The 15,706-nt window shown below is 36.0% G+C and overlaps 1 protein-coding gene across 1 annotated transcript in view; it reads right to left on the bottom strand.

Moving 5' to 3' along the window:
* Nucleotides 1-10,026, bottom strand: part of LOC140136282 (cystine/glutamate transporter-like) — a 33,772-nt gene extending 23,746 nt beyond the window's left edge. The window contains 5 exon segments of the mRNA XM_072158008.1: nucleotides 4,213-4,257; nucleotides 5,036-5,135; nucleotides 6,576-6,701; nucleotides 8,391-8,693; nucleotides 9,351-10,026. Coding sequence (XP_072014109.1) covers nucleotides 4,213-4,257; nucleotides 5,036-5,135; nucleotides 6,576-6,701; nucleotides 8,391-8,693; nucleotides 9,351-9,582 — 806 coding nt within the window. The 5' untranslated portion in view covers nucleotides 9,583-10,026.
* Between the last annotated feature and the right edge of the window lie 5,680 nt (nucleotides 10,027-15,706).

Raw genomic sequence — 15,706 nt, 5'->3', positions numbered from 1 at the left:
CATACAGCATTTCGTTGAAAACCACGTTTTAAACTTTACGGATGATGAAGTTCTAATTGACTAATTAAATAAAAGGATGAAAAAACCTACAGCACCGCAAATATACCCTGATCTTCCACAGGAGAGGATCAGGGAGTTCAATTCGACTAAGTAAGATATCCGAAATCCGCGACTCCTCGAAAAGAAGTTGACCAAAGAGATCAACTAAGGAGAAAATACAAAACAGTTTGGAATGTGTTTTACAACACGGCTCAAGTAGCAGGACTCGTCGCAGTTGGAAGCGGAACGGGAGCTGTCGGGACTCTGGCCACGGTGTTGGAGCTTTCGTAAGCATTCCTCTCGGAGGAATAGCAATTTTTTTTTTTTTTTTTAGTGGAGCATGCGTGGCTCTCGGAAAAGCAACGATGAAGAAGGTCGAAAAGCACGAAAGTGTCAAAAGAACCGCAGAGTCCAGTTTGAACACGGTGAATGATCTGGTGTCTAGAGCTCTTGAAGATGGGGTTGTGAGCAATGAGGATTTCCATCACATTCTGCGGGAAATGGAAAACTACCGAGGTCACAAGGCTGGAATCAAGCACAGAACCAGAGCGGATTTAATTGAACTTACGACTGATAGAGAACGTGAAATTCGTACAGAGGCGGAACAGGCTGGATTGGAAAGAGGAAAAAAAGAAGCTTTGGAGAGTCTCCGAAGTACATTGAATCCGTAGAAAATAAAAAATTAGAAATCAAACTTGTTTTGTATAAATAAAAAAGAAATGGGCAATATTAATATTATACAATTAACGGGTAAGAGGTTGATTAAGCCCCTAAGAGCGTACGGAGAGTATCGAACAGAAGAGTGGGATGATGAAGGAAATCCATGCGGTGCTTGGAGATGGTACCACGACGAAGAAAAACAAAAATAATGACTGAGTTGGAGTTTATTGGCAATGATCCCTCGGAGATAACATTTTTTGACGAAAACGGATTAATAAAATACAAAAAATATATATGTAACTAAAAAATTGTGGAAATCTTGGGAAGTGATGGATACCTTGCATTTGTAGCAACCTACGGTGTTACATCCATTTTGAAATGGATGTGGTAAACTATGACAAAAAAAACCTCTTGTGATTATTAATCACAAGAGGTTTTTATTTTTGTACTCATTCTGCCTAAGATAGAATTTAAGTTCGTTTTGTACAAATAACCACGTTTAAATAAAATGGATCTTCCAAATCTAACGGATGACAACTGGGTTGAGAACCTGAAAGCGTACGGAGAGTATCGGAAAGAAATGTGGGATGATGAAGGAAAACCATGCGGCGTTTGGAGATGGTACTATGACGAGGAAAAACAAAAATGAAGGCTGAGATGGTGTTTGATGATAATTATCCCACGTACATGACGTGTTGGTACAAAAACGGATTAGTAAAAGCTGAAGGTAGATACAAAGACGGCGCACCTAGAGAACCTTGGGAATTTTGTGCTGGACGGGATCCTTTAGTTACTGGATACGCCGCATTTGTAGTAACCTACTTGATTACAACTATTTTAAACTGGGTGTAGTAATACAACAAAAACCTCTTGTGATTAATAATCACAAGGGTTTTTTTTTTTTTTTTTTGTTTTTTTTTTTTGTACTCATTCCGTCTTTTTAGCATCGTTGTAGGCTTTCAAAATTTCTGTCATACGCTTGGCTTCCATCCTGATTCTTCTCTCGGGAGAATCCAAAAGAGCGCTCGTGAGAATCCAAAATGCTACGATCATCTTTATTTTAAAAAAAAAATGGCAGATTCGATTTATTTTGAGCTCGCTGATGATGAAATATTCCAAAAACTGGAAGACTCGTCCAAAGGAGATTTTTATATGTGGAATGGTACTAGTCTCGAAACCTGTTTGTTGCTGCTAGCGGTTACAACGGAAACAAAGTAAGAATCCAGGCAATCAACCTTTTGATGTGTTACATTGGGTGGTATAAGGATAGATACAGGATGAGATTGTGTTTAAGACCACCTTGGATTTTTCCTGAAAGGACAGAGGAGTTCGAGGTTTTGAAAAAGACTCTTGAGTTTGTTACGAACGAACCACCGATTGAAAAAAAGATATGACTATGTTAAAAATTATCAAGACAAATTTGGTCTTGTGGATAACTTTTGTGAAATAATATATTAAAAGTAAAAATTAAAAATTTTTTTGATTTTGATGAAGAGGTTAAAAAATGCAGGGGAATTTTTTTCCCTGCATTTTTTTTTTGGATAAGTTAATGAGTTTTTTTCAAAAATTGTTGAAGATTTGAGTTACATTTAACCATTGTAACATCTTCAGAGAAACCGACACCCATGAAGTGGCTTGTTGGCGCACCATCTTCCAATTCTGTAGTCGCTGCGGAAACTCGAGGGCCAATTCCTTAGAGCTACAGAACGGGGCATATGTCAGTTCCTTAGGGTTTGTTTTTGTTAGTTCTACATCTACATCTAACTACCTCCCCTCCCCCATGAGATCTGCTGGCTTAGCGATTTAGATTTTGGACTATGTCGCGTGTGACGTCAGTTCAACGTGTGTCCAAACCCCCTCCCCCCTGCCCTGTTTGTGTTTTTGAAGAGTCGGAAATCCTGGGAAACAACCCCGTTCACTCTCTTTTGAGGTCCATTTGACAATTATTTCTTGTACATTTCCTTCATGAATGCATTTGTGACTTTCGCCCTTTCATTCACCTCTTCATATGTGCTGTAAAGGTAGGTCAGAAATCCTAAGAAACAATTCCGTTCACTCTCTTTTGAGGTCCATTTGACAATTATTTCTTGTACATTTCCTTCATGAATGCATTTGTGACTTTCGTCCTTTCATTCACCCTTCCTTTTTTTGTAATTTTTTTCCCCCGAGGGGACTCGAACTCACGCTGCTCTGACTTCACGCGTTTCACAGAACCAAGAATCTAAACCACTAAGCTAGCAGATCTCATGAATATTAATTAGGAAATTGGTGTATTTAAACCTTAGAATGAAAAAAAATTCAAAAACTGGCTAAATCAGCCTCAAATATTACCCAAAAAATCTGTTATTTAAAAACAAACAAATTTACAATGTTTATTTTCAAAAATCTCTTTGTAACGGCAGATTAAAAAAACAAATAGTGCGCCATCACAACAACATACTAGAAACACCGCAGTCTATTTTTAAAATTGTTGACGTGTCATCTACATGTAGTAGTGACAGCTAAATCGCGTTTTTAAGACAAAATCACATGAAAGTAATCGTGAATTCAAAAGTTTTTAGGGACAGTGAAAATCAAAAGCAACTTTGTGAGTAACTCCGGAGCAATATGACTGCTAACAGCAATAAACAAACGATTTTGGTATGTGAAAAGCAATGGCCACGCCATGTAGTACAACACACACACATACAGTGTGTGAGCAGTTATATGAGTTAGTATGGTAAAAGGTCAACAGCAGTACAAAACAAACAACTCGAAGTGGATATATTTCGACATTTTGCAGCCAGTACAAGTACGTTGTTTATAATTTAAAACACAGTTCTATTGATCTTCCATTTGTGTTTCATTAGCACTGCTTTTATTTTTTAGACACGTATATTTATCTACAAGATTTCTCAACCGACTATTGTAAAGGTAAGATATTGATTACAAAAATTTAATTTTGAGTTTCATAACGGCTACAACTAGAATCAGCTTTACATGTCTACACCAGAAGTGGCAGCCACTACATTGGTTGCGAACACGATTCTGTTGCAAGGGTCTATGGAAACGATAAAAAAATACAGGGGAATTTTTTTCCCTGCATTTTTTTTGGATAAGTTGAAATGCAGGGGAATTTTTTGTGTAATTTGGATTGGGGTGAATTAAAAATGCAAGGATGTTTTTCTGTGTAATCCTGTGTACACAGCATTTCTGTGATTTTACTGTGTATTTGGTGGTTGAGTCGATTTACACGGGAAAAGACAGGTTTTTGTGATTTTACTGTGTATTTGGTGGTTGAGTCGATTTACACGGAAAAAGACAGGTTTTTGTGATTTTACTGTGTATTTGATGGTTGGGGGAGATTTTATACGGGAAATGACAGTAAATGTGTTAGAAACGGCAAAAAAACACCTACTCCATAAAAAGACGGCGTAGAATGCAGATATAGTTTGTGCTAGGATATTATCAACATGCAAGAGAGTTTTATTGTATACTTTTGTCGTTCTTGTCTTTTCATTTGTTTAAACTTACTTTGATGGACGAATCACCTCCTCTGTTATTTGTGGAAGAAATTGCCTAATATGCATAATCGTGATAAAAGTAGAAATAAACATTGCTGTTAACATAGTTAAAAATACTTTACTTTGCACTACTGGTACTCTTTACCGGCACTGGTCATGGCTACCCCTTTAATCATGTTATTAGCACTTTCAGCAACATGCTTGAATCTGACCAACGTTTTGCTGCCCAGGTCTTCCTTCAATCTAGGAACTTTCCAATTATTGCTTCTTGCTCGATGCCTATACTATAAACAGCACCGCCGCCATCTCTACAAGATCTGCAGCTCACTCTGGACTTCTAATCCTCTCATCCCAGACTCAATCTAATTACTAGAAGCTAAAGCTATTGGTCCCCCTTCTGCAGACTTCCTCTTCCATTCCTCTTCCATTTTCTTACCAAAAACTCATTTTACCCTTTAAGGGACCGTTCAATATTTACTCCAGGAGGTAATTTTACCAAAACAATTGACAAAACAAGTTGCTCTCCCCCTCGCGTCCGTTCAAAATTTTCGGATTCCTTGTTTTACCTTTTCTATTTAAAAATAAGAATTCTCCTCCAGACCCCTAAAAATTCTCACTTCCCCCCTTAAAACTCCTACTCCCCTGGCGTATACTATTATCTTGCTGAGCCAATTATGGTCATTTATTACAAAACCGTTGCTAGCCACCATTTTTTAGTCTTATTTACTGTAGGGTATTTTTAGTCAGATATCAATTGGTCGCAGAGATAGTAATATAGATCATATTGAGTATTATGTACAACATACATATGATCATGATATTAATAAGTTTACCATCCGGAGTAAGCGAATAATCCTGAGTAGAATGCTAACGGTAGTTTGGTAGGATCCAGGGTAGCACCAGCAAATGCATTCTCAAAGTTTTGTGTGTTACCTGTGACAAATGTCAGGGTAAATAATTGGAAAATTACCAATTCCATATTAATCTAAGTAAATTTACTTTTCATAAATTTTATACCAATACAAGTACCTCATAGTCATAATATGAATGCGTGTGCATGACAACTGAAAATCAGATGTTTATCAAATAGTTATCCTTTACAAGTTCGCCATCATTATCTGAGAAGATACAGCATGGCGTTTGGAGACGCTCAGTGATTTATGTTACAACCACTATAAATCATTGACAATCATGTTAAATAATGTATATTTTGAGATTGAACTATGGTCCAGCCTAGTATCTAGGCTGCTTACAGGGCTGCTTATCACAATTACCATATTATATTTATTGAGAGCAAATAATTCTGTTCAATCTATCAAGCAAAATATATGACTTCCTTATCAAGCTTTATCATTGAAAGCAAGATAACAAATAGGCTGCATGCTTTGTAAACATAGTATTTTCGTTTTTATTTATTTAGCAATACAATATTGTAGCATTACAATAAATATAATAACTTTTCATTGGCTACTGTACATTATTATGACGATATATCCAAACTGATGAATTTAATAAAAAGCGCAGTGATTTAATAGTGCGCTACGCACAGGCACAAAGCCTAGATGTTGATCCACAAGCCTCAACACACTTTGCATGTTGTCGCTGACTACTACGGCCCCCATATCATTCCATAAACCATTTAACAACAATTCATGGCCTTTGCTGCTTCAAGAGCGCACACCCTAGACATATTTCCACAAATAACCTTCGCAACCAGGATCAGCTCCCCGAGTTTCGTACGGGTTACGAGACAAATTAGCAGGTCGTTCCTTGTCCAGGGGAATTTCAAGCTAACTCAATTTTCCCTATACTATACTATTACTATATAATTAATGTTAAATCAGTCATTTTTGGATGCAGGAAAAAGGACCAATAGCAACAAAAAAACAACAACCACCAAACACAATAACTGGTACAATACAGATTGTTTAATAAGCGTAGTTCCCTGTACGGAAGCCTTTGGATCAGACGCAAGTATTTTAATATTGAGTCCCGGGGGTACTCAGTACAAATGACCATACGGGGACGTGCCGCAAACATGGGTAGCATTTTCAGCCTTCTGGTATATCAATGACCCCTTTTTTCAAAGCCTATTTTGGTATATGAAAACAGCCCAATTTTTCCTTATTCGAGCCAAAATTTTGCGAAAATTTGCAAAAACTAAGACAATTTTGGGTAAATTCGGCTGAAATTTTTGACTTTTGGTATATCAATGGGTCCAAATTTCTTGAAAAATTGGTATATTTATGGGTCTACTTCCAAAATCTCAGCGGCACGTCCCTCCCAAACCCAACCTTGAGTACCCCCCCCCCCCCGGGATTGAGTCTGATGCAATTGCGTTCGTATCTAAAAGGAAAACTCGCATTTTATTACCTTGTATAAGTAAGACTATCCCAGAGATAGCAATAATTGATAATCCAGCAATTTTGGCAATAGTAAATATAGCTTGCACACGAGTACTCCATACAACACTCGCACAGTTAACTGCAAAAATTGAAACTTAAAACAAAAAAATATTCATGTAAGGACATGGGCAAAGCAAAATTACACACAAAAAAGCGAGAAATAATATTATATGCTACATGAAAAATGTCATGTTCATCCGCATGCAAAAGTTAGTAAAATATCAAAGTGTTTGCTCTTCATTTTGTAGATAGATTAGATAGATTTATTATTATCTTTTTACTCATTACATGATACAAGAATAAGCATGATACATTATAAAGATATAAAGAATAATAAATATATAATAAACTATGGAAATACATAATACAACGACGAGTGAAGGAATTACAGTTGAGGCCCAGAGGCCTGTAGCTCTGTAACCCCTTGATACAGGTATATGGCATTTATTTAACATGGCAGCAGGTTGGTAGACAACAAAAATGCCGAATCCAACCAACCAGCTGTCATGTCCATCAATGACATATCCTATGTTAACATTTAAGGAAAAACAAAGAAAAAAACCCAACAAAAACAAAATGCACATATCAAAATTTAATTATTGAAAGTAAATTAATGAAATTAGTGACCAAAATATTGATAAGGTACACATGATTGAAAGACTGTATGCATTGCTAAAAAAATACATCCTATGAATGGTTGATTGAAATTGTTTATTACCATATTATTATTCTCAAACATTCCATTATAAAAGGTACTTTTTGCAAGCATACATGTTGTTCAACCATATATTGGTGATTGGACCCCACCCCATAAGGCCAACCTTCTGGGTAGGACCACCAATAAATAATTTTCAAGAAGGGTATCCTTTGTAAGATGCGGTTGTTATTCTTAGGAATCAGTTACCTCTCGGACAAGTATCAGTGTTTTGAAAATGGACTGTACAATACCAGAGGTGAAAAGCAGAGAGTATAACTTATTCCTGATATACCCCACATAGGAGAAAATCCGGCGTACGTTCGTTTTAAAATTTCATAGGAAATTAAGCTAATTGAGAAAAATCATACCCAATTTCAGCAAATTCTACCCCCTGCGCCCGCTAGTTGATAATCTTGGACCCGCCTCTGCACATATTCACTTGCTATCTGAATATCTGACTATGTCATTTTGGAAAGAATCAAAAGTTCAAAATATGCATAAATGGCGTGCTGCAATCACCGCATATTGCCGATTAGCAATCAACTACTAACGGTCCGCATACCTATTATTGTGTCTACAGAGGGCGATATTTTAACAGTGAAAAGCCTGTTTTTCCTTGGTCGCTAATCGCGTTCGGCGAATTACGTAAAGCACTTCAGGTGTTCGACTATATACCCCGGGGGTCACTCCCATTGTGGCCTGTACACCATCCGCGATAATGAAAACGCGTAAAAAATGTAGTTTTTCGTGGGTAAGCACGATACGCGCGTAATGCGTTTAGGGTGTCAAAAACAAGAAATATTGGAAAAAAGGGTAGCAAAATTGCAATTGCTAATACGCGGAAATTAAATTTAGGGTATGCAATTTGATGCAAGGAATAAAATCCCTGTTTAGGGTGTGCAAACACCTGTTTAGGGTATTGTTTTAGCCAAGGGTTAAATCCTTGTTTAGGGTGCTTTTCAAAAGTTAATTATCGCGGATGGTGTACAGGCCACAATGGGAGTGACCCCGGGACTATATAGGAACGATTTATAGTAATCTGTTATTCAGCATTATGGAAAAATCATAACGACTAGCATTACTTACAAATCAAAAGAGCAGCTATCACCTTGACTGCATTAGTTGGAGGATCGCTGCAATTCGGGAAAAATAGAATCAGCAAGTATGTTGCAGCTGTGATAGCGAGCACGACATTATTTGCTGTTCTTACTGCGACAATTGATGTCCATATGCGTAGGAACGCAGGCAACGGCCCGAAATTCTCTAACAGGAATATATAGTCACCACCAGATTTTGGAAATGTTGTTCCAAGTTCTGCATAACATAAAGCCCCAATTGTAGATAATACGCCACATACTGCCCAGATTATTAGAGCCCATCCAACAGAGCCTGTGTTTTCAAAAGAAAACAAAGTAGTGAATACGTGTTTTCTTTAACGTTTCTAAAACATTTTGTAAGGTTGGGGATTGTCTAATGATTTAATTATGTTAACCTTTAATTAAATTAACTCCAAAGTTGTTCTGACATCCTTTTTTAGTTAAAAGTTTCATTGACGTTTATTGCACTTTATTCAATCAGCACAATAACAAAAGGTTTCTTGAAAGTGCTTGTAGTCTAGATCTTATTATTATTATTATTAATAATAATAATAATAATAATAATAATAACACTAATAATAATAATAATAACAATAACAATAACAATAATAATAATAATAATAATAAACAACATGCAAACGCTGCCCACAGGCGTAATCCCACAAGCCGTTTTTCCGGGGCTCGAACTTCAATGCAGTTAATTTCAGACACCTGGTACAGTCATTTCCACCAACAATTCAAAATCATGGACAAAATATCAACATAGACCTGAGCTAATCTCCACTATATTGAGAGCAGGTCTCTTATTTTATCCCTCGAGAAAGAAAAGTTAGTTTTGTCTTTTCGAAACTTTTAACTTTGTTTGTTTTGTGTTACTCCCCCATTGGATGTTGTGCCATATTTTCCCTGTTTTTAATTTTATTTAACAGCACAGGGCTACGTTATTTACCTGTATTTTCTAAGATGCCTTTCGGTGAAATAAAAATTCCCGATCCTATAACAGTTCCAACAGTGAAATATATGCAACCAAATACCCCAATCTGTCGCCGTAAGACCACTGTGTCACTTTGTGGGGGCCCCACAAGGCTCTTGTCCTCAGTGTTCCCATTGCTAATGCTGACATCAGATTCATATTGCCCAGCATTTCGATGTTGAAGAGAAACGGCTTGCGGAGTTTCCATGGTACGTACTGTCCACAACACTGCAATTTGACACGACGTTATAGTCACTGCATATTTGCATCAAACCAATGCCAATGCATTGTCTAGTTCAATACTTAATTACAGCATGGAATAATAAATTTGTAGAATATAGTTGTTTAATCATGCATATAGCTGAGAACAAAACAATGTCAGAACAGTAAAGTCTGGATTTTGTTTAAATCATAAAAATTAACTACGAAGTAGCGCAGCAACGCATTTAATGTGTACTGATATAAACGAATAATTATCATTACTATCTTATCATTTTACTGTCAGGAACTTGTTAGGTCAGTATTTAATCATGAACTTTATGTTTATACAGTGTATGGTTTAATCATGCAAAGCGAAAAATTGTCAAGGTCAACATTTTATACGAGGGTCATTCAAAAAGTTCTACCTCCAACTTCACATCTCTGTTATCGTACGTGTTAGGGGTTAGGATATTGAAATTACCCACTTAAATCTAGGCTACAAAATAAAAGTTATTTGATGCATTCTGGTTGTTTAGATATGTTGGTTAAAGCAATTTGGTACGTCGGAAACGGTCAAAACTGAAGCCAACAGTTTAGTAAGCCGTAGCTTGGGATAATCTGCATAAAAATGTTTTTAAGATGCGGTTGTCCAACTGCTTAAAGGAGTATTTCGTGATCCTAGCATCCTCTTTTTATGACATTTTTCAGTACATATCCACGAAAAAAGCATATTCCCAAAATTTCAGTTGATTCCGATATTGCGTTTGCGAGTTATGCATGATTATGTGTATTACACTGCTCCATAGACAATGTGTTGTAATTTCGTTATGGTGCACCAGAACGAAATTCAAATTTCACGATATCTTTGCTAAACGAATTAATCTGCAAGAAATATTTTGTATATATATAAACATTATGTGGCCAGAGGTTTCCAGTGATATAAAAATCTCAACTTTTTTGAGAAAAGTGGGGATGAGTCTGTGGATTACGAAATGCCCTTTTAAGCTTGCTTACTCAGGATAGATATAATTTGAGCTCCCTGACGTGACATACCTTCATGACCTTGGGAGTTTAAAACATGAAAAGGAAACATCGATGGGTTCAATCGATGGGTGACACTCAAATGTTAGTGACATTTGCCAGATTTTGACTAAACCACGTTAAAAGGTAATTAGTAATTAGGTCCTTATATTAAGCAATTTTAACATCTTGCCGTGGAAATCAGATAAACAGATTGTTAATTGGGATTCCAGGTAAAAACCACATGTGTCTGCTCACGGTCAAAATTTTTTTATTGCATGAGGCAAAAGGGCTTTGGTAGTAGGTTACAAAAAGTCACATCAAAAATTCCTCCGGAGCTTGTTGCCATAGCAACGGCAGATTTTATGATTTTAGCGGTTATTGCTTATTTTGGGGTGAAAATAAGAGAAAAAATACACTTTTCTGAATTGCTCTTGACTTAAAATTTGAGGTCAAATTAAAAAAGCAACCTTATCACCATAAAGTACCATCTTTGCACTTTTCACAGGTGTAAAAAATATTTCAATAATATTTCCCCATGTGCAATTTTAGGGATGGGCAACATTGACATTTTAGCACTTTTGAAAAAATGACATTTTTACCCTATCTTTGAGCACCCAGAATTATTTCCTCTTTGGTGGTACTTGAGCAGACATTGCCCCTTCCAAATCTGGTAAAAACTCTGGGGCTATTTGTCCTGTAAAGCCAGTGTTGCCAGAAAGTTTGCCAATTTTCAAAAAAATGCATTTTTCGAAATAATGCATTTTCTACATATTTTCTCATATAACTTTTTATACGACCAACTTAATTGAAATATTGACCCTTTGCGTACAAGATTTGACACACAACTGCTTCCGGAAGCAACACTTAGAGGCTTCAGAAGAGTCGTGTTCTGCAAAAACCGGTATTGCCAGAAAATCCGACTTTTTAAATCTATAGATATTTCCAATAAGCGCATTTACTACAGGCTCTAGGGAGGAGTTCGTGTACATGACTCCTTTGCATTTTCATGTTATATAAATTATGCAAAGACCTTCAAAAAATTTGAGTAAGAAAATCAGATCAAGTGCAATCAAAAATGGCGTCCAAAATGGCCGCCAAATAGGGATTTTCCATTAAAACAACATACAAATGATCTAATGATGAAAAAATATTGATACAATATGTTTCTAATCAAAGGAAATACATATATGATAATATGCTCATTTTGTTTCATTCGGATTTTAAAAATTCAAAATGGCGTCCAAAATGGCCGCCGGAATAGCCTATTTCCATTGAAATACACTAGAGCAACATGAAGTTGATATAATAATAAAGTATTCTCAGTGGAATTATTTTTTATAACCAAAGGAAATAAATATGCACACAATTTGTTTCATTGGTATCTCTCAAATTCCAGTGTTGCCAGAAAGTTTCCCAATTTTTTAAACTGCATTTTTCAAAATAATGCATTTTCTACATATTTACTCATATAACTTTTTACACGACCAATTTAATTGGAATATTTACCCTTTGCATACAAGATTTGACACACAACTGCATCCGGAAGCAACACTTAAAGGCTGCAGAAGAATCGTTTTCTGCAAAAACCGGTATTGCCAGAAAAGCTGACTTTTTAAATCTATATTTCCAATAAGTGCATTTTACATAATTAAATTTATTTAATTATTTTAACTGTTACCGTTATTTTATCTAGCTTTATCTGTACATATGCTAGCACGAGCTCATACAGGTTTTGAAACTTGGGCTTGGTGTTGCCAGATAGTATGAAAAACTGCTGTCACCCAAAGACCCCTTATTTTTCCTTTCAATCTGTCACCCAAATACCCTTATATGTATCCATTTGAACAGCTAGCAACTAGTCACCTATCACTGATTTTGTTACTTCTTTTGAAATAACAAAGCCATCAAAACCATTTGAAGCCATTTAGAACTAGGTTTTTACATTTAATTTGACTTTTTCTTTTGTCTTTTCATTTCTGTGAAAAGTATGGAGAGTGCAGAGTATAGTCTAGTCAAAGTTCCTATATAGCTTTTCCCTAGTTAACTTTCCTAATATAGCTATAGCCTAGTTAACCTTTTCAACATAGCTGTAGCCTATTAAACTTTTGTAACATAACTGTAGCCGAGTCCACTTTCCTAACATATTAGTACTAGTAGTACTGACAATCGTTTTGCAAGGATGGATTATGTATAACTAATAAAGCCATGACCATGCATGTTACCAAGAAGCTGGTTGATGAAGATACATTAATCATGTGACTAATCAATGTCATAAGAAGTATACCATGAAATCCATTCTAGAAATAATATCAAAACTGAATCCTAAGACTCAAGACCAAAAAGCATCTCAGTAGAACAACATAGATGTTACAAAAGTTACAGTTATCCGACATCCGCCTAGAACAGTTTCATTGTCTCTAGACATTGCTAGAATGGATTTTAGGGTATTATTTCTGATAACATTGATTAGTCACATGATAAAATAAATGTGTCTCAATCAACTAGCCTTGGCCTCTTGGTAACATGGTCATTATGTATTTCACCGACTCTCGCATTCTTTTACCATTGCTGGTACTTGTACCATTCATTGCTGGTACTTAGTGTTATCGCCAGTTACCCGAAAAAACCCTGTATTTGGACATATAGACCCTATAAACTCATATCTAGGGTCTATGGTGTTGACCGCGCAGCTCCAAAGAACACATGCATTTTACGAAAGTTCTGAGAGACTCCTGATTTTTATAATTTCAGCTGTAAAAGACTCTAAATTGGTCATTCCTTACATTATCTAGGTTATTCCAGACGATTTTCAACCAGAGAGTTAAGAAAGACCCTTGATTCTAACCGTTTGCAGGTCCGAAAGGCCCCCTTTTACCGGTTCGCCGTCAGCTCCCAAAGACCCACCATCTCCTAATTCCAGTGGAGCATACCGACCTCGGGAGGGGGGCACTTTATCTCATCAAGCGAAACATCGTGGGAAGTGGGATTGCTTTATTAGCCAGAATCCATCCTTGCAAACAGATTTTAGGTACTAGCACTCAGAAGTTAGGAAAATTGACTCTGCTACATACCAGCTACGTTACGAAAGTTGAATAGGCTATCAGCTATGTTGAGAAAAGTTAACTGGGCTATAGCTATATTAAGATAGTTAACTATATGCTACAGCTATAAATAGGAACGTTGACTAGACTACAACTACTAAAGTTCACTATGCTACAGCTTTGTACTCTCCAAATAAGTAATCATGGCATCACACTGCTTGTTCCATTTGGCTCACGGATCGGAAATATGAATTCTATTTGTATTTAATTATTACTAGGACATTAACTGGAAATATCCTAATTTGGCGGCCATTTTGGATTCCATCTTGAATTGCAGAGATTCAAATGAAACAAATTGTGTGCATATTTTATTTCTTTTAGTTATAAAAATTAACTCCATTGAAAACACTTTATTATTATATCAATTTCATGTTGCTCTAGTGTATTTCAATGGAAATATGCTATTCTGGCGGCCATTTTGGACGCCATTTTGAATTTTGGACGCCGAATGAAACAAAATGGGCACATATTTATTTCCGTTGATTAGAAACATCAATTGCATCGATAATTTTTCATCATTAGATCATTTGCATGTTGCTATAGTGTGTTTTAATGGAAACCCCTATTTGGCGGCCATTTTGGACGCCATCTTTAATTGCACTTGATCTGATCTTCTTACCCAAACTTTTTTTGAAGGTCTTTGCATATATAACATGAAAATGCAAGGTAAATTTCTGAAAGAGTCATGTACACAAACTCCCCCCTAGAGCCTGTAGTAAATGCGCTTATTGGAAATATAGATTTAAAAAGTCAGATTTTCTGGCAATACCGGTTTTTGCAGAACACAACTCTTCTGCAGCCTTTCAGTGTTGCTTCCGGAAGCAGTTGTGTGTCAAATCTTGTACGCAAAGGGTCAATATTTCAATTAAGTTGGCCGTATAAAAAGTTATATGAGTAAATATGTAGAAAATGCATTATTTCGAAAAATGCATTTTTTGAAAATTGGCAAACTTTCTGGCAACACTGGCTTTACAGGACAAATAGCCCCAGAGTTTTTTTACCAGATTTGGAAGGGGCAATGTCTGCTTAAGTACCACCAAAGAGAAAATAATTCTGAGTGCTCAAGCAAAATTCGTTTTTTGACTTCAAAGATAGGGTAAAAATGAAATTTTTTCAAAAGTGCTAAATTGTCAATGTTGCCCATCCCTAAAATTGCACATGGGGAAATATTTTTGAAATATTTTTTGCCTCTGGGAAAAGTGCAAAGATGGTACTTTATGGTGATAAGGTTGCTTTTTTGATGTGACCTCAAATTTTAAGTCAAGAGCAATTCAGAAAAGTGTATATTTTCTCTTATTTTCACCCCAAAATAAGCAAAAACCGCTAAAATCATAAAATCTGCCGTTGCTATGGCAACAAGCTCCGGAAGAATTTTTGATGTGACTTTTTGTAACCTACTACCAAAGCCCTTTCGCCTCATGCAATAAAAAATTTTTGACCGTGAGATGTACTTACAAAATACAAAAACTGTGCATACGACTTATTAGAAGAAATTAACCTTATGATACCACTTGAACCAAGACGTGCTCACCGATCGAAGTCAACAATCTATGGAAAAGGGTCAATATGACGGATATTCTGAACATGAATCGGTTATGTTATGCAAAAGACACGATACACAGTAAAACTGTACTATCTGCAAGCATTAGATATTGATTTAATTATTTGAACAAAAATAAAGCAATTTAATCATTTTCAAAATAAAGCTCCATATTGATTTCCACATAGATGTTGGCAACCTTTTTAATCAAAATTCTGTTCAGACCGTTTCCGACGTACCAAATTTTGCTCTATCCAACACATCTTAACAACCAACATGACCAAAATCACATTGGCATCAAATAACTTTTATTTTGTAGCCAAGATTTAAGAGTATAATTTTGCCCTGAAACTTGGTCAAAGTGTTTCTAATATGTTCTAATGTATTATATAGTGAAGCCGCCCCTAATTTGCATATTTGCATAATTAATTAGCATTTATGCAAATGAGCTCATTAATTATGCAAAT

The sequence above is a fragment of the Amphiura filiformis genome, chromosome 16 (genome assembly GCF_039555335.1).
Source record: "Amphiura filiformis chromosome 16, Afil_fr2py, whole genome shotgun sequence".
NCBI lineage: Eukaryota > Metazoa > Echinodermata > Ophiuroidea > Amphilepidida > Amphiuridae > Amphiura > Amphiura filiformis.
Note: the sequence above shows the minus strand (reverse complement) of the source record. Positions and strands in the feature narration are given on the sequence as shown.